We start from the raw sequence: 18,505 nt of genomic DNA on the forward strand, positions 1-18,505 counted from the left end.
AGAGAAGCATAAAGTGACAGTGGACTTGGGGTGAACCTTTGAAGCTAATTCTGAAAAAAACAAAACAAAGTATAGTAAGTAAAAGTAAAGTATAACGAAAGCAATAGTCAAGGATCTTGCCACTGATTACACCAAATACACAGGAATGTTTCCAATCCTAGTTACTGAGAATATTTCACTGAAGGACAGGTCTAAACACTTTGACAGGGAGGAATACTTGGTGATAGATGGATTCTCTCACAAAGCCTATTTGCAATACATTTTTACCCAATTTTATTCTAGGCTCTAACTCAGGAACTATTTTTCAGACTGTATGGGGTCATGATTTGTGAATTTTTACACCCCGTGGGTTTAGCCTTGAAAGCGTTATGAATGTGAAATATTAGCGACTGCCAAAGCCAAGGCCTGTGGAGAGCAGCCAGCACCATCTCTCCCAGGGTCAAAACTCTGCCCCCTTTAATAACAAAAATAAAAGATGAAACTTGTACAGCGCCTTTCAAGGACTCAGAGGCGCTTTACAGAACCGGGACAGAGGGATGCACAGCTCGATTTGTGACATATTAAGACAAAGAGAGCTATAGACTCGTATGGAGAGGAGGGGCTGAGCAGGAAAAACACACTTGCACAGTACAGATTTGTGCCTCTCTTGTAGATTTCCATCCAAGCCATGTAACTTTAGGACATCAGTGAACTGAATATAAACATGTAATTTGTATATTTGTTAGCCTCTCATATTAGGCATGTTGACTTTTACATACAGTATTTGTCCACCTAACCCGTCCACCGTCAGATTGTAAAGAATCAATAACTCAGTAATGCTAATAGGCATAAAGAGGAATCCATATTCAGCAGAACTCTATAAATACCTGAATTGTATCTAGTATATTTTAGTAGAGGAGAGATAGTGGGGAATTCAAGAAGGCCAACCAGGGAAGGATTTTAGGCCATATACACTGTTAATATTTTGGTGCAATGTAAATCAGCAACTTTGCCAACAGTTATAACCAACAGTATTGTTACAGCAGTCCAGTTACTATCTTCATATCTCCATCCCTCTGTGCTGAAGGGAATATTGCCCATCAACATGCATATTTTGCCCTTAAAGCCCTTAAATCACATTATGTTCCACATCCACCAGTGTGATCTGGACTTATTTTCTGTAAATACAGACAAAACCACTAGAATATCCTGTGATTGAGCTGAGCAAGGCTACACACTCGCACACACACACATAGAAACATACACGCTCACACAGACAGCTCCCAGACAGTGAGGAAGAAGTTGAGTGGTGATAACTCGAGTCCTGTTACCTCCCCCTCAGCCAGAATTCTCCTCTCCTCTCGTTCGCTCCCCTCCTCCTCTCCCTGCATCTGGGTTTCATTATAAAGACATTAAGCTAAAGGCCAGGAGAGGTGATAAAGCAGCAAATTGAAGGCCTCGGGTAATGACTGTTTACTCCACAGCAGTCGCTGCTTTGCATGTTGGTCCTTTTCGCATAGTATCCTGTGGTCAGAAAGCGAGCCTGAAGACAAACACAAATTAATTCATTAATGCCCTGCAGTCCCCTGCATGTCTGTCTGTCTGTCTGTTTGTTGGCTATTTCTGCGTTTGTCCTTGGTTGCTGACTGAAGGCTCAACTGTGTACTCAATTTTTATCCACTATAACACACACATACACACACACACACAGGGACTCTCTCTCTCTCTCTCTCTCTCTCTCTCTCTCTCTCTCTCTCTCTCTCTCTCTCTCTCTCTCTCTCTCTCTCTCTCTCTCTCTCTCCCCTCTGCCTGTCTTTCTCTCTGCATGATATAACATCCAGGTGTATGCTGCATCAGAGCCGAGTCATATTCTGCTGCATCATATTACACACCGTTGGTGGTAACATCTGCAGTAGCCAATCACATCTTAAGTGAAGTGACACATTTTATGTTGGGTGTTCTTACTCCACCAAGAATCTTTTGGCGAAAGTCATGTTTGATGATTTTTTCCCATGTTGTTTGAGTTGTGTGGTGTTTCAGATAATCACAGCACATTTATGACATTACTACAATATTCATATTGGTTACTGGTAAGAGGCCACATTACTGTGTTCAATTGCAGGAAAAATTGGCAAAAGTATTTTTACAGATTTGTTTTATTAAGTAAAATATTTGATTCATCGACAGTGTTATAACTGTACAGTAACCTAACATGGCTATGAATGTGTTCAGGTGGGGACAGCCCTTATTTGATGCAGGCAAGACACCCATGTACTGCAGCATATAATAGTGTGCAGCAACAGATTGAGATTAACACCTGCTACCAGATAATCATGGTATATGTTGGCTATGGCTGGTAAATTTGTCTACTTGACCAGCCACTTTGGATGGAAACTGACCAATATCCTTAAAATAAATTTGGCTGGTAATTAGCTGAAAGCAACTGGTGAATTTTGAATCCCCTGAAGCCGCTGTGGCCAATTTCCTTTCCTGCAGGGAAGTCAGAGGAATTTGTGCTATGAAGTTTGTATGCTTGTTTGTGTAAGGTAAATGTGTGTGTGTGTTTTTTTTTGCGTAATCTAAGATCTGTTATGACCCCACTGCAATACCTAGACCTGACATGACCCCTCGCTTTCTCTCTCCTTCCGCTGAAGATAAGAGTCTAGATGAATGTACAGCATGCATACACTTGGTAGCACGGCTGTTTTGCATCCGGTATACACAGCGGTTGCTAGGGTGTGGGACAAAGAGAGATCCAGACCTAGTTATGGGGTGGAAGAGTGGAGGGGGTAGAGAGGGTAGCGTGGAGGTGCGGAGGGTTGCAGAGGTGGGGTAGCACAGGAGATGTGGAGGCCTAGAAATAGAAAGGTAGAGAAATCACAGGAAGTGATTAGGAACATGAAAACACAGGAAAAAGCGCAGGAAAACTCTCATCTCCCAATAGAAATGAATGTTAAAGTTAGCCAAAACAAACCCTGAAATCCTGAAAAAACCTGAAAGATCACATCCTGGAGAAACAGTGGGAGGATGGGGAGGTGGTGAGGCAGATAGGGGCCTATGGTTGGATTTGGAAAGATGGAGGGATAGAAGAGTGACAATGGAGGAGTGAAGGGGCAGATATGTGAGTCAGCAGCCACCACAGTGTCTGTGAATGAAATGGTGACCGTTTTCTAAGTTTGTCTTCTTAATTGACCTTCTCTTTCTCTGATCTCTCTCTCTCTCTCTCTCTCTCTCTCTCTCTCTCTCTCTCGCTCTCTCTCGCTCTCTCTCTCTCTCTCTCTCTCTCTCTCTCTCTCTCTCCTGCTCATATAGATAGACGCCAACATACAGCCACACACAGACATTGCAGTTTGCACTCTCACAGACAAAAAAAACAAAAACACTCCGCAGGCTGGAATGGCAGTGTTTCCTCTGTCCTGGTATGCCCTGGGACCGGGTCCTGGGAACGGCTCTCTTCCTCTTCCTCCTCCTCCCATGATGCAGCAGTCCTCCTAACCGTTCTGACTGCTGCTCCTGCGAACGTGTTTATTCTACCTAAGTCTGTTTAGGACAGAACAAAGGAGCCGTCTCTGTGCCAAGGCCTCTGATTTGGCAGAACACACACCAACACCAACACAAACAATTTAGGAGGCGCTTCATAGTATAACATAAGATGAAACTTTAATGATCCCAATAGGAAAATTGGGCCGTTACAGCAGCTAATAGTAATAGGATACAGCAAAGAAAACTAGAAATAAGAACATAGCAAAATTTGGGTTATACAGACATAAACAAGTGGCAATTTCAACACTAGAACATGGCAAGTAGAAATGTATGAATGAAAGTATGAAAAGGTATGGATTGTAGCATTAAGAGGGTGTGCAGAATAGCTGCAGTAGTAGCAGTAGAGCTTATTGAAGCAAAGAAAATTGCATGAACAATATGTACTATAAAGAATGAAATGTGTGCAGTTTGAAAAGTACTAGTATATGAGCAGTATGAGCAGAAAAATTAGAGTATTCACCTTAGCCTGTAATAAGGCTAAGGTGAATACTCTCCACTCTCCCTCTCTCTCCGTACTTTCTGCCACCCTCACCTGTATTCTATCCAAAAACTGAAGAAACTTCATGATTTAATGTATCTATTTGTGTCCAGAAAGCTCTTGTATTGTCCACATATGAGGTAATAAACACTACACAACTATACACATAGACATACACGCAGATAGGATGCTGTTCTGTTCACTCTCACCAGATCAGTGGCTAATCTGTGACGGTTGCTGTTTCATGTTGGTAGCTAGTGGTTTTAGCCTGATGACAAGAGGTTAGACAAACAGACCTGCATTAGTCCCCAACATAGTCCCAACCCAACCCCTATAGGGGAGGTTGTGTGGTCACGTACGCACACACGCGCACACAATCAAACTTTCCCTCCTTCGTTCGCCTCACACATACCTGCGCACACACCCATACACTCACATCTGTGGTAATCCACGGCTTTAGTGTTATTTTTAGACGGCTCTGTTAAATGCCCGGGAGATAGGTGCAGTAGATGATGGGTATCTGCTTCCACAGGGTTCTCCTCTCTGCCCGCACCCTTCTGCTCTTACTCCTTCAGACTTGTTGTTGACTCTGCCACAGTGTGGAAATGCAGGCTACTCCGATAACACCGATGTAGCAGCTGGGGATCTGATATTGCAGGCCTTCCTTTCACTATGCTGTGGACACAACGCCACTGTTTGTTGTTCTTGGAATCAGCGTGCGTTTCGCTGATGGCTTCTGCAGGCCGGCAGGGGTAGTGACCGCGGTTCGAAGTTTATGTTTAAGTGGACCAGTGGGTTAACAAGATGTATTTCATGACATGTTGATACAGAAAAAGAATGTGGGTGTGATTTAAGGCTGCACCATTAATTGAAAAACTTAATCACAGCTTAAGCTATTGCAGTTTCCAAACCACAATGGGTTGCAGTTTATTTTGTCAGAGGGAAAGCCGTTTCAGGTGGCATACTAAATAATGTACTCTGTGCTTTACAGAACCTGTTGCCAACAAATCAAGTTTCACATTGGAGAAAAAAAATCATAATATTCACACAGGAGAAACGTCTAAGGATAAAAATTTCATTTTTACACTAAATAGTTTTTTTCAAGGGCTGAGAAAAATACATAATACATAAAAAAAAATGCTCTGTTGCCATGTATCACAATTGCTTGATTACAAGGCATGAAAAGGTATCAAAAGTTATTGGAAAGCTTAGATTACCTGTTGAATTCTTAAAGTGGGATCACAGGTTTTCTATTAGCCAAAGGACATTTTTAATGTGCGCAATCTGATTCTATTCATAAACGACATGCAAATGTTACACAGAAAGTATTTTACTCTCTTGCATATTGAAATACAGTTGATTTTCCTCAAAGAAAGGTATCAAACAAATATTGTTTATAACCGTTATTGGAACCAGTACTGGTAGGAATAGGGATTTGAGTGCTGCTTCAGTTGTTCTCGCTTGCCTACCATATTTGGTTGATAGATAGAGCGTGCTGTGTAGACGTGTTGAATTAGAGATGATGGACACGACAATTACAAAGAAGACAGCTATGAAAACAGAGGCATTAAAAAGTATGATCCATATATCAGACAGTCTGCGGTTTACATGGAAGCACTATAAATCCGCCCTTATTTGTTTATCCGTTCTTAATATTGTCTCACTGCAGCGTGTGCCACTAAATCACTGATCAAATCACTGTCGGTGAGTCATCAATCAGGAAGCAAACCCCCAGACTTTCCTCTCCTCATCCTCGAGATGCAGCCTGCATGCCAGTCAGCCAGAGGAATCCTCAGGCTTGCGGTTAAGACGAGGGGAAAGAGGAGCAGACTTGGCGGATCAAGAGGTTTTGGGGGCTTGGAGCGGTAGCTGCATTCCTCCCTGTCTCTCTGTCTTCCTTTTTGCTGGTGTCTCGCTCTGTCCCTCTCCCTCTCTCTCTTTCCCCCATCCATCTCCATTTCCTGTTCCTCGAGCCCCAGTGGGGTTGTCAGACAGGATCGCGGCTGTTTCCCCAATGTCCTGGCCTCAGATGCTACAGTCTGTCTGCCTGTCCCGACCTAGCCATCTGTCTGTCATGTCCCTCTCAATCACTCAGTTCTCTTTTCCACACAGGTGCTAATGGTAATAATTCCATCGGCCTTATTTCCTTCAGTAAAGTTTTGTCGTTCCAATCTCAAAGTCAGTCATCACATCCGTATTCCTTTTTTACAGCGACTCTTTCCCATGTAAAGGCTGAACCATTATCTTTTCTTTGGTGTTTTCCTTGCTGTATTTTGGGTTTCCTTGATGGACTTTGAATAGTTGACTGACTTGAGACCAGATGAAAAATAAACAATGAGTTTTTTGGTGGGGTATGCCTGTGTTTTTCCCCACATAATACTAGGTGAAAAGAGATGCAATAGAGAGAGTGGCTGAGAGAGAGCAAGCATTAGGGAGAGAGGAAAGAGGAGCACAGTGTTGTCGCCCTTCTCCTCCTCCTCATCTTCTTCTTTGGTAGTGTGTGTCTGCGTTAATGGAGGTGCAGACTAGAGGACAGATAAACATCTCTGGTAATTACCTCTGAGTCACACTCTGATCTTATCCAAATGTTGGCCCACTAGTTATTTCTGTTGGCATGGTTAAACCGGGAGACAGACAGACAGATACAGAGACACGTCCTCAGCTGTGGGAGAACCAGCAAGGCCACAGACACTGACAGATATCCAAGGACAGAGGGGGGAACGAGAAGGAATCCTCATAACTCTGACACATAACCTCCTCATCTGAAACTGTACCGGTCAAAATGCAATGCCCATAGAGATGATGTCACCCCACTGCTGGCTTTTCCTACATAGTCATTTAGTGGATTCACAATATTTTGGGGGAAAAAATTGTTAAAGAGGCTGGCGTGCTCTGTGTGAAAACTGTTAAAGAGGCTGGCGTGCTCTGTGTGAACCGTGGCAGAAATTGCAAACAAGGTGCTCTTGATGGGGGAAAAAGCCAATGAAAAATACAGTGGAAAAGAGAGCACACTTGCCTTTACCCTTCAAGTGTGCCTTGAACCCGGATTAGAGGCCCCAAAACACACAGCGCCAGGTAAAGTGGCTCTCTTATCCACTTTATTTTTCTATATTCTTTTGGGATTGGTAAAATCAGATATGCAGATTTGTGCTGGAGACTATAGATCAGTCTCTCTCAGATCTGTTCGTCTGTCCGTTTGTTCATTTGTTTGCTCATTCGTTCCTTTTTTTCGCTCGTCTGTCACACAACATCAGACATGATTTTCAAAACTACACTGATTGGCCAACAGACGCTCCATCTTTTGTTCATTTTTTCCATGTGTCACATGCGATATCACAGACACCACTGATCAGATTTGATGAAACTTGGGGAAATATGCATCTCACCATTGCATTTCAGTATTCTCAAAACGATCGTATCTGTGTTTATACTCAGAAAAAGGAGGGTTATTTGGTTTGGGTACGAATCCAGTGTAGTTCTTAAAAAAGCTATCTTGGTTTGGGACATTGCTGTGTTCTTAAAGGGTCTTTTATAGCACCAGAAACGTTCTATGTAGGATAATCTGAGCACAAAAAAGACTTTCTGCTATGTGGTACAAGCCAAAAGATTTTCTGATACTATATGGAACCCTTTTTATATATGGGCATTTATTCAATGGCGTGTTTGTGATCCTTGAAACATATAAATCAAGCTCTCACACCATATGTCATGGAGAGTGCGGAGAGTGTGCAGGTTTTCATTCCAACCTTGAAGGTGTGCTAATCAGGAAATCGCCTGTTGTGGTCTTTGGTTGGAATGAAAACCTGCAGACTCTTGGCCCTCCATGGCACATGGTTTGACACCACTGAAATAATAAATTCATGTGTGTGAAGCTGTATTTGTGACCTGTGAAAGTCTTTGTCTCTGTGCAGGACTACCCCAAGAACAGGCACCCGGGCTGGAGCCGAGGGTCAGTGGCCTACCATGCAGGTGAGCACCCAACCCCCCCAATCCCCTGTCTCTCCCTCTCTCTGTTGCTTTTTCTCTCTATCTTTTCACTAAAACACACTTAATGTTTTTATGCCTTTTGCTTTTCTCTCTATCTTGTCGCTCTCATTTTCTCCCCAATTTTCTACCAAATCTTCTGTCTACAGTTCTGTATTTCTCAACATTTGTCCGCCTCCACTTGGCATTTTCTCCTTTGTTGCTTTATTCAAACATGTGGAAATCCCCCTGTAGTTTACTCCTGTTGGAGTAAAATAAATGAATCGGAGATGCTTCCTGTGTAGTATTTATCTGCTGTTTTAGACACCAACATCAGGGCACCATCTCAGCTGGATGTTGAGGTGCCCAGCGCAGACAGAGATCAAGCAGGATTGCAAGGCAGATCAAACAGACAACAGCATTGGAACAAGGAGAAGGATCATATCTCCATCTCTCTCTGTGGGAGTTTGGTCATCTAAACTTCTCTCAAACTGATGGACCACCCCCCCACCCCCCCCAAAAAACAAAGAGTTTAGTCAAAGTTATCTTTCCATGCTTCCACACACGTTCAGTCTTGGTTGTTTGTGACGACAGGCCTGTGAACATTATCTCTACAGGCATCTGCACAAAACCCCCCACAGCTGCCATTCCAGGCTTCAGCTATCAGCTGATATACCCCACCGCTATCAGTGCTAAGAGATTAGCTATCAAATGCTGCTGCCCTGATACGACGATAGCAGGAGCTAGGTAGGTGGTTGTTATGACACTGAACAAGCTACAGTAGGTAGTCGGTTCTTTATCTGACAATCTGCTGTGCTACTGTCACAGTTAGGATCTTGCTCCTTATCGGACTGAAGCAGTTAGGAGCTAGCTGGCTGTTATCAGCCATATTTTGGTCTGAAGCATCCCGTTGTTAATCTCCCTCACGGGGGATTTCAGCTGTTCATACCTTGAATGTTTCACACACCACAAATGTCACATTCTGTCCATAGGACCTTTGTTATTTTATTAGGAAATGTGTAGGATTTTATTTTTACAGGAAAGTCTATATGCTTTCTTACAGTTGACCTCCTAATCAACTATTAAAACACATTTTCTTGTACCCTGTGTGCATTCCACTCATGTTTCGAGTTAATGTTTATACTCTTAAATCCCCATATCCCAGTACAGATTCCATTTATACTTCGGATACATTAATACTAATAACAGTTGATGCTGTGCGTCCTACTGGGGTCTGTGGATGATGCCTCAGTGCTGAGTGATGGACGGGGCCAGTCATTCAGAAAGGCTCACCATGCCAGTCCCAGAGGTCTAGCGCTGTGGTCTGTCTGGTTTGGCTGCTGTGTGCTGGACACCACAGAAATGTGCACGCCCCAGCACAGCTCCCATTAATCTTATTTGTTAGAGACTAAAATGATGCATGTGGTTTTCCACGCTGCGCGTATGAGATTTGCCTTCCCATGCTTGGGTTGAGGTGCAGGCTCCGATCCAGCTACTTAAAATCAGCAGCCAGGGCCTCTTCTTCGTGTCTCTCCGTGCTCCTCCACGCATCCTAGATTTTCACAGAACAGCTCAGGAACCTCAAGAATTGCATGCAGACATTCTTTGGCAGGTTGACAAAGACCTAATGTATACACACTGTATTATATACAGTTGGGCATATAACCACAGAATTTGCTTAAAGAAGGAATGACTTGAGCTTTGTTACCTTAGTTCCACTGCTTGGTGCGAGCCAAGAATGCTGTGAAGAGGTGTTTCTATGCAGTTTGGTACCTCTGTCATCAACTTTTATGGTTGGTTTTTGTGTTTGACCTCAGTATCCAGAAGGGCAAATGCCTGCCAGGATATCCCTGGCAGTCCTTATGTAGGTATAGGCTATTTAAAAGCTCACTGGCATATTTTTGTCTTGCCCCATGCTGTCCCTGAGTGCATCTGAGTGTTTGTAATGTAATTGTTTTTTTGTTCAGTTATTATTAACTTTCAAGAAAACAATGGCTGTAGATATTTCTTTGGCTTATATCACATAGCCTAGAGGGGAAATGCATTATGTTCCAGTGTAGCATTGCTACTCTTCTAGTTAATAGTTTGCGTGTTTGATTATTGTGCTCTTTCTTTGTTACCCTAATTTATGGGGTTTTGTATTGGGCACACGACTAGTGTTGACCTCGATCACGTGTGATGTGTATTATTGGCTGTTAAGGTTATTATTTTACTTTATTTTACTGTATATTCCAGTTATATACACAAATGTCTGCCAAGCATATCCCTGCTCCTCTTGTATAGCTTGTGTAGTTTGAGAGTTCCTTGGCCTGCTTTTGTGCTCCCTGTTCTCATATGGTACCTGAGGGCCCCTGAGTGTTTTTGTTGGGAACTGGCCCAGTGTGGACCTCCATCCTGTGTGTTGGGGTTGGTTGGCTCTGCAGGTCAATGGGCCGTGGGGCTCTGTGGGCCCCTGTGGGCCCTATCAGGAGCAACCAGCCATCCAGGCAGTGAGTGCTCCTCGGCAAGCCTCATTAACCCTATCACCCTCCTGACACAGGGCCCTTTCTGATCCCCCATCAATGACTCACACGCGCTATGACTCAACACCTGCAGCTGAAGGCTGTGCCCTGCCACCACTACCACCATCCAACCTGCACCACAGAGCCTAACCTGCGATAGTATGCTTCAGTCTAACCTCTGTACTGTATAGCAATGACATGGCCTAACCTGTTCCCACTACTGTAAAAGCAATGATTCAGTAGCAACATGTTGTGTAGGTGTAGGTGGTTAATATTACCTTCTTGGCTTGGCAAAATGGATGTGGATGACATAGTCACTGTTAGTAACTTTGTAATGCTAAAAGGCATAAAGACAGACTGATGGAAACACCAGCCAGTTAATTGAACCCGCAAGTACCGTATGTATCTGTAGCCAAGCGGCATACTGAACTGTGCATGGATATCACCACACAGCCTTGTAAATGTATAGCTGAGTCTGTCAAGTCCATCTCTAGCCAAGGCACCATGCTGTACATGTGGTGGATCTACATTATTGCAAAGCCTAGCCTATGTAACTGTACTAGCATGACCTAGCTTTCAACCTGCCTGCTGAGACTGTACTTTCTAAACTAACCAACCAACACAATGCTGTATGTTGCATCAGTACCACCACACGCCACAAGACAGTAACCTCACCACTACCATAGTATAACTGCAACTCAGACCGCCTTTACTGCTTCATGGCCCAGCTAAACCACTACAGAAGCTGAAATGGGTCTAACCTGAGATTATAGAAACTTATACTTGACAGCTAGGGCCACACTAGCAAATGGTCCCAGAAAGTGCATTATATATCAACAACTCAACTCTTTGTTTGCGATTTATATCATGTGGCAACTGCGTATAGAATTTATAGTAAACTCTTAAGAACATGTGCAACCTCTGTGTGACTGTGCGGAATCATGGAATAATATTTTTTTCATTTTTCATGTTTTAGGAGTATGTGAAGTCAATGTTCCCTGGGCAGGGAAGCCCAGTCTTTTCCAGACAAACTCTCATGTTACGAAAGCCTATGCTGTTTTCCCATTCCCAGCTTGTCTCGCTGCTCAGCCAGGTTCTCTTAGCTGCTCAGGAGCCAGAGATCCTGCCCTCTCCTCCCCCAGGCCCAGCTCCAAACCCCGGGCCCAGCTCCAGTTTAGCCCTCATGTTGCTCCTAGGATCAACCCTAGACTAGTGCCAGGCACACTAGCTAACGTCAGCATCATGTCTAGCCCTCAGCCTAGCCAGCACCCCCTTAGTCTATGACCTCAACTTTAGCACCAACACCACCACAAGTATTCTCCTTCTTTCTGTCTCAGCCAAACCTTGGTCATCACCCCTATGCTAATTTCTAACTCTTTAGTCCCCAACACAAATTCCAACACTTCCCTCTGCAACCTAGCTCCAACCTCAGCCTCCATCCTCTAAGCACATCGATTTTCAAACTTTTTAGAGCCAAAGCACACTTCAGAAAAGCAACAAAATTCAAAACCAACAAACATAGACTTGTATTATACAAGCGTGCCAGCGACCAATGAGCTGCCGGCCAAAATGAAGATCTCCCAGACTACTGTAGGAAATAGGCTATCATTTGACAGGAGACGTTTATTTGAACTTTTACGGTACATTAAAAATATTATTACATTGTATATACAGAAGGACACTTCAGAAACAAATACTAAATAAAATCTAATTTGAAACAAACAAAAATGTATAAAAGATGTGATACTAATTCAAAAAGTAGGTTGTGTGTGCGTGTCTGTGTCTGAATATATGAAAAAGTGAGAGCGACAGCGTGTGCTTGAGTATGATGAGTAATAAGCCCATCATACGGGTCTTAAGCATGTATGTGAAATTGTTTAGGTAGTTGGATTCTGCGGCTCCGTTAATATAATCTTTACATGGATATCGTCATCGGAATCTGAATGAAAACTGCCAATGAGTGGTGAGAGAACAAGGAGATTGCTCCACTTGCTCGTTGCTCTACTGAACACCCTCCCAGCCCAGCCCAGCCCTTGACCCACCGCCAGGCCTTGCCTACCTTTCCTGTCCCAGTCATCAACTAGCCCCGGCCCTAGGGCCAAACCTGGTCTTCCACACCCCAGCTCACCTCCAACGCCAGCCCCTGTCAGTCTCCAAAGCCTTGCTCTGCTATTTTTAGCCGCGCTGCGCCTGTGCCGGCGTGGCTCCACTGTTTGCCTAGTGTGTGGTGTTGTGACAGGGGCCCGCATGGGAGCCGTAATGATACAGTGTCTCCGTCTCCCTCCTGGTGCTCAGATAGAGATTGTTTAAACAGTATCCTGAGCCGGGGACGGGTCCCATGACAACTCCATAAATATTTACCAGCAGCAGCCACGCCGCTGCGCTCGAGGAGAGCTCGTCTGCAGGCTACCTCTGCAATGTTTTTCTTTAGCCTTTTTTTTTTCTTCATTGTCTCTCGCAACTGTATTATGTGTTGTTTTGCTGATTTCCTTTGAATGTTGCTGGTGGTTTGCTTTGGGGTTTTTGCAGATTGGATAGAGGTGTTTTTACTAATCTCAGTTTTTGGTCAGCATCATATGACTGTATGATGAATTTAAGGACGTATGTTAGCGCTACATGTTAAAAACATGTTGTGGTTAACAAATTACATGCACTGTAGTCTACATCTGGTATATCAAGTTCAGCAAGGGGAGCTATTAAGGGAGTGTAAAATTACCTCAGAGTTTAATGGACAAAAATCCATTGTAAGTAATGAATTAGCTAATGATTATACTAGTGAAAGTCTCTCTCTCCCTCTCTGACAGATGATGGGAAGATCTTTCACGGCAGTGGGGTTGGAGATGCTTTCGGCCCTCGCTGCTTCAAAGGTGACATCATGGGCTGTGGCATCATGTTCCCACGAGACTACATCCTGGATGGAGAAGGTGAGGGCAGAGGGTTCAGGTGTAGCAATTACACTGTCACTCATTAAAGTCTTACCGTTGGCTCTACTTGCATGTCCGGGGGAGGTTTCGCTCTTAAACCTACTTATTGTGGTTTAGCATCAGACAGTTGCGGCAACATTCGGTCTTAACAGTGCATTGTCTTGCCTGTGGGAAAGAAATTGGATGTAAACCAGGGTCTCCCACACGGAAAACAGAGAAGTCAGTCAGAGGGGAATTCCCATTCCCCCTTGCCATGAGAGACACATTTTTGGTTTCCCGGTCCCAGATGGTGCCACTTTGCGATAGGGTCATACTGTCGTTTACCTCAGTACATCCGCAGTATTACATTACCAAACCTGTGATGATTCTGAAGTATCTTGGCAGTATCAAAACTCATGGGACAGCAGCTAGTGTTGGTTGCATAACATACGAGAAAAGATGCATCTTGTCACCCAACCTTTAAAGAGCACAACTTGGAGAAAGGTTTGTCAGTTTGTACGACTTTGTAAGGTTAATGATTTTTTTTTTTTCCACGATTCGTAGGTTGTGTTGTTGTGTTACTACTCAGTATTGTGTTTCTTGGTCTGGTACAGTGTCGGAGAGTAAGACCGGTGTGACGACTAACCCCGCTCTGCTCGCACACACACTCTTTTGCTCCAACTCACTCTGCTCTGTGCTGTCCCTCAGCCGAAATGGACGACTGGGACCGCCTGGAGGTCCGTCCGAGGCAGGCGGGCATCCAGAACGTTCTGTACCTGAACGATGAAGAAGAGGACGAAGAAGACGGGGACGACATGGAGCGTGGGCAGGAGGGCAGGAAGGTCACGGTGAGGAATGCTCAAGAACAGCAGTGCTGCACATGTACGCAAGTGTACAGATGCACACTTTGTAGATGCATATGGAGATGTTTGCTTCACAATGCAGCATCACAATTCTCAACCTCTTGCCTGTACAAAGAAGCGTCCTTCCTTCTCCATTCTGCAGGCTGTCTGCTCCCTAAATAGCAAAAGCAGAGGATTGATGGTCATTGCCTTACAGTGTATTAAACCTTTGTTTTTCGACCAACATTGGGGAGCGGACGCAGGTGCACTAGAGCGAAGGATGGGGAGTAGGATTGCACATTACTTAAAAGACATTATGCGAGCTGCATGCTCAGCAATTTGCATTATAATGATTGCATACTTTCATAGCATGCTGTAACACGGCTCCTGTGGGACTGCTGACCTTTGTATTGCAAGCCAAACACACCATGCCCAACCCGCCGAGCCTCGTCGTACCTCCAGTGTGTCACATTACGCTCTAATCATCCAACCACTCTGTGTTGCAGCTTCTGTTTGTTTGTTGTTGTGTTAATTGCTGCGGTTGCCAGTTTGGTAAAGCACAGTGTCTTTAGTCCCAGCCACAGGTCTAACTCGCATGGCGGCTGGCCTGCTCAGTTGTGCAAGCAAGGGCCAGGGGTCACTGTGCGAGTGCGAGTGTATGCGGCGCTGAAACCCAAGTGGGTGAGAATAGAATAGGCCAAGTCGTAATCTAGGGATTTGTCAATATTTATTCAGCAGGACACATTACCCACAAAGCCTTGCTCCTTGACATTACAGAGGTCTCTCTGGGCACAGCTGCACGTATGTGGGTGTCTGTGTTGGCGGGGGTGGGGCGAAGGCTGCGTACGTGCATGTGTGTATGTTTATGTGCATGTGTGTCAACGAGGCTGCACAATGGAGAGCCGCAGCACACAGCTGCCAATATTGCTGAAACTAATAAAGGCTGTTGCAATTTTACTCACCCTTCATCTGTGGCCTGTAATTGAATAGCTGTTAAGCCTCTCTTTCTAGAGTGGGTGGTACAGTAAATGTTTGATATGTGACTCAGCCTGATTTATCGGAGACACACACTCTACAGTACTTCACTTGTTGTTTTAGTATATAGGTATTTGCTCTGAGACTTGGAAAGAAGTCCTTGGCATTAGCATTGAAAAGCTTGTTGATGTTCTTTTTAGAACAGCTGGATAATGTTTGATCACGCGTTGATTTAGTAGAGACATGTACTGTAAACATCAACTCTTTTTTCACTAAGAAGACAGACATTACACTGTCACATATTTGTTTAACAATATTTCCTAACTGCACATAATTCCTGTTTATAACTGGCCCACTGAGTGCTCTCAAATGAAGTTTGTTTTAGTATCAGTCATAATGAAAGGTCTTTTCTTTCACAACTAATTGTTACAGTCCTGTGTTAGTGGATTACCACCAGTGAAAGCGGGTTGTGTGTATAATCGACTCACTGTCGCCCCCCTGTGGCCCTGCAGGTGTTCTTCACCAGGAATGGGAAGCTGATGGGCCGGAGGGAGGTGGTGGTTCCTCCCGGGGGCCTCTACCCCACCGTGGGGATGCTGAGCAGCGGAGAGAAGGTCAAGGTGGATTTGCATCCCCTGAGCGGATGAGCCGAAAACCTGGACTGGAGAATGGAGCTGCGACCGGCTGGCTGCAATGTAGACCCGACCCGCAGTAGCCTAGCATGTTGCTAACGGCCCCACTCACCAGAACAAACTCGATTCGACCAGGCGGCCCGCTGATGCCCCCCTCTCCAGCCCACACCGCACCCAGCAGTCCCGTAATGCACATCGCTGTTGTCTTCCTCGACACTGCCCCAGCTTTTATTTATAAGACTTTTAAATTTCACTGTCATCATGGCAACACGAGCAAATCGTCTTCCTGGTTGTACGAACGCTGCAGGATAGCAGAGCGAGGTCCTACATGGGCTGTGTGGGGAAGAAAACTGTAAACTCTTGGGAGACATGCGGAGTCTGATAATTCTATGCAATCTCTAGTGCTGTCATTCCTCATCCAACCTCATTTTTTCCCAGCCCTGTAAAACATACAGTGTGTCTCTGAAACACTGAGCCCTTAAATCCCTCTCATGAGGTCTGGCACACTTCGTTTATTTCATTTGTCACGGCCCCAAGCAAAGCAAAGCAGGGCCAACAGTTGTGCCGAGTCAGAGGGCTTGCTGGCAGTTTATGTCGCAGGGACTAGAGACCTTCTCTCTCTCTCTCTCTCTCTCTCACTCTCTCACTCTCTCTGTGTGTCTCTCTCTCTCTCACTCTCTCTGTGTGTGTCTCTCTCTCTCTCTGTCTCTTCCCTCCCTCTTCCTCTCCCTCTCTTCTCTCTCCCTCCCTCTCCCTCTCTTCTCTCTGGGAGAGGGTGCCCTCCTGTGAGCGATCAGTGACCTACTGGAGCTTCCCCCCCAGAGCTGGCTGGAAGTGAACAATGGATCTATTTCAATATTTCAGAAATTCATCCATTCTTCCTTTCCCTTTTTTAATCCCTGAGCTTCGATACGATTGGTAACAGCAAGCTTACATAAACAGCTGTTATTGATCAAGGTTAGATCAGTGATTTCTGAAGGATGGATGGATTTATAATTGATATCTTTTTTTTTTTTTTTTCCATATGTGATATAATGTCCTATTGGAGCCAAATTAGGGGTCTGTACAAATGAAAATACGGCAAAATGTCCACCACCTTTGACAATATATTTTCTACTAGAGATCTGGTAAAAATACAAATATATCTTCTACTTATAGAGATCAGGGAATGTATTTTCTTTGTACCTGACACTATATAACAGAATGTGAGGTAGTCACATGCAAGGGAGACTGATCAAGCCTTTCTCAGCGCAGGGAGGAGGTACCTACAGTACAGGGTTTAGAGAATCACCCAAAGCACTGTGCACGTTTGCCCTCATTGTGAAGGATTACTTTACATCTTCGTTTTCTTTCTTTTTCTTGTGAAAGTTAGAATGATGTCCCATTTCTACTCAAATTTAGGTTTTAGAATCGACATTATTCAGTCAGAGGATTTCCCCCCCGTCAGTGACGCCACGGATGTGACGTCGAATTAACCGCTGGACATTCTTGAAGATAAAGACAATGACGTTTTGGTTGCCGATGTCTGCTGCATGTGAAAAAGACACAATATACCGTCGCGCGTGTCGCCACGAGCACTTTAGTGATGTGTGTGGTCTGTCTGCGCAGCATACAGCAGCAGCACCGCCGCTATAGCAATCTGTGTACTTAAAAGCAAGGCTGTGCGTTCACGAAATAGGAGATAAGAGTGTGACTGTCACGTTACCTTGTCAAGGGGAACTGGTTTTCCACGCCAAATGATTCTGATTTGGCAGCTACTGGGTTATGTGATCTTTGGCTTTTTTTTTTTTCTTCACTGTTTTATTAAAGGGAATGTTATCATTCACAATATACTGTATCGTAAAGTTGGTTGACCAACCTCTTAATCAAAAGTATGTGTGTTTACTCTGTGTGCCTCTTATCTTATGGGATGCGTGTTCAGCCTCCAGACTTCATACATCTGCATTTGTCCATTGAAACATCAACAGCTCTATACTGTGTACATTCCTCTGCACCTTCTTATAAGGTGCGTACAGCAGGTTTCTGTTGTTTTGGCATGTAGGCCAACTGCAACACTCATGCATTAGGAAACTGTAGAATCCTTGGCAGACAGTAATGCTAGAATTATAACAACACGGTTACTAATAGATCACACATATCTGCTGGAGATTGTATGTTTGTTGTAGTCGTTATGCATTCGTGTTGGAGCCATTGATGGAGATGTGGAGACGTGACCTTGGTAGGTCTACAGGACATGTACAGATGTACAAATGTAAAACAGAGACTAGTAAAGATCTATTGTTTTCCTGCAGGGCTGGACTGAGACTTTAGTACAGGTTATCAAAGCCTGAACACATTTAAGATGTCACTCTATAAAACTTATTAGGACAGCTAGACAGTGCAAAGATTTCTTCTTTTTTTTTTACCTAATTAGAGACCCATGTGACCATTTCAGCCATACTTGTAAGTTCAGGGTATTACAATAAAGCCACTTACAAAAATGTTTACTTGGAATTTACATCAATTTACACACACACATATATATATATATATATCTATATATATATACACACACACACACACACACACACACACACACACACACACACACACGTGGTACAACCAAATCAGAGCTAAATCTGGTCATAATTTTGTAGCTTGTCCAACCTTACTCACTCCAAGTACTGTTCCAGTAATTTCTTGCCTTGTT

At 44.1% G+C, this 18,505-nt stretch overlaps 1 protein-coding gene across 1 annotated transcript in view; it reads left to right on the forward strand.

Annotated features, from left to right (window-relative positions):
* The window catches only part of spryd3 (SPRY domain containing 3), a 38,968-nt gene extending 22,509 nt beyond the window's left edge, over positions 1-16,459 (forward strand). The window contains exons 8-11 of the mRNA XM_071512954.1: positions 7,912-7,969; positions 13,269-13,388; positions 14,076-14,215; positions 15,697-16,459. Coding sequence (XP_071369055.1) covers positions 7,912-7,969; positions 13,269-13,388; positions 14,076-14,215; positions 15,697-15,831 — 453 coding nt within the window. The 3' untranslated portion in view covers positions 15,832-16,459. The remainder of the gene's footprint in view (positions 1-7,911; positions 7,970-13,268; positions 13,389-14,075; positions 14,216-15,696) is intronic.
* The last annotated feature ends 2,046 nt before the right edge of the window (positions 16,460-18,505 follow it).

Source organism: Centroberyx affinis, unplaced genomic scaffold, assembly GCF_046629955.1.
Source record: "Centroberyx affinis isolate AG114_WGS23_722 - 3 ecotype Tasmania unplaced genomic scaffold, CSIRO-AGI_Caff_v1 ptg000024l_1, whole genome shotgun sequence".
Lineage (NCBI taxonomy): Eukaryota > Metazoa > Chordata > Actinopteri > Beryciformes > Berycidae > Centroberyx > Centroberyx affinis.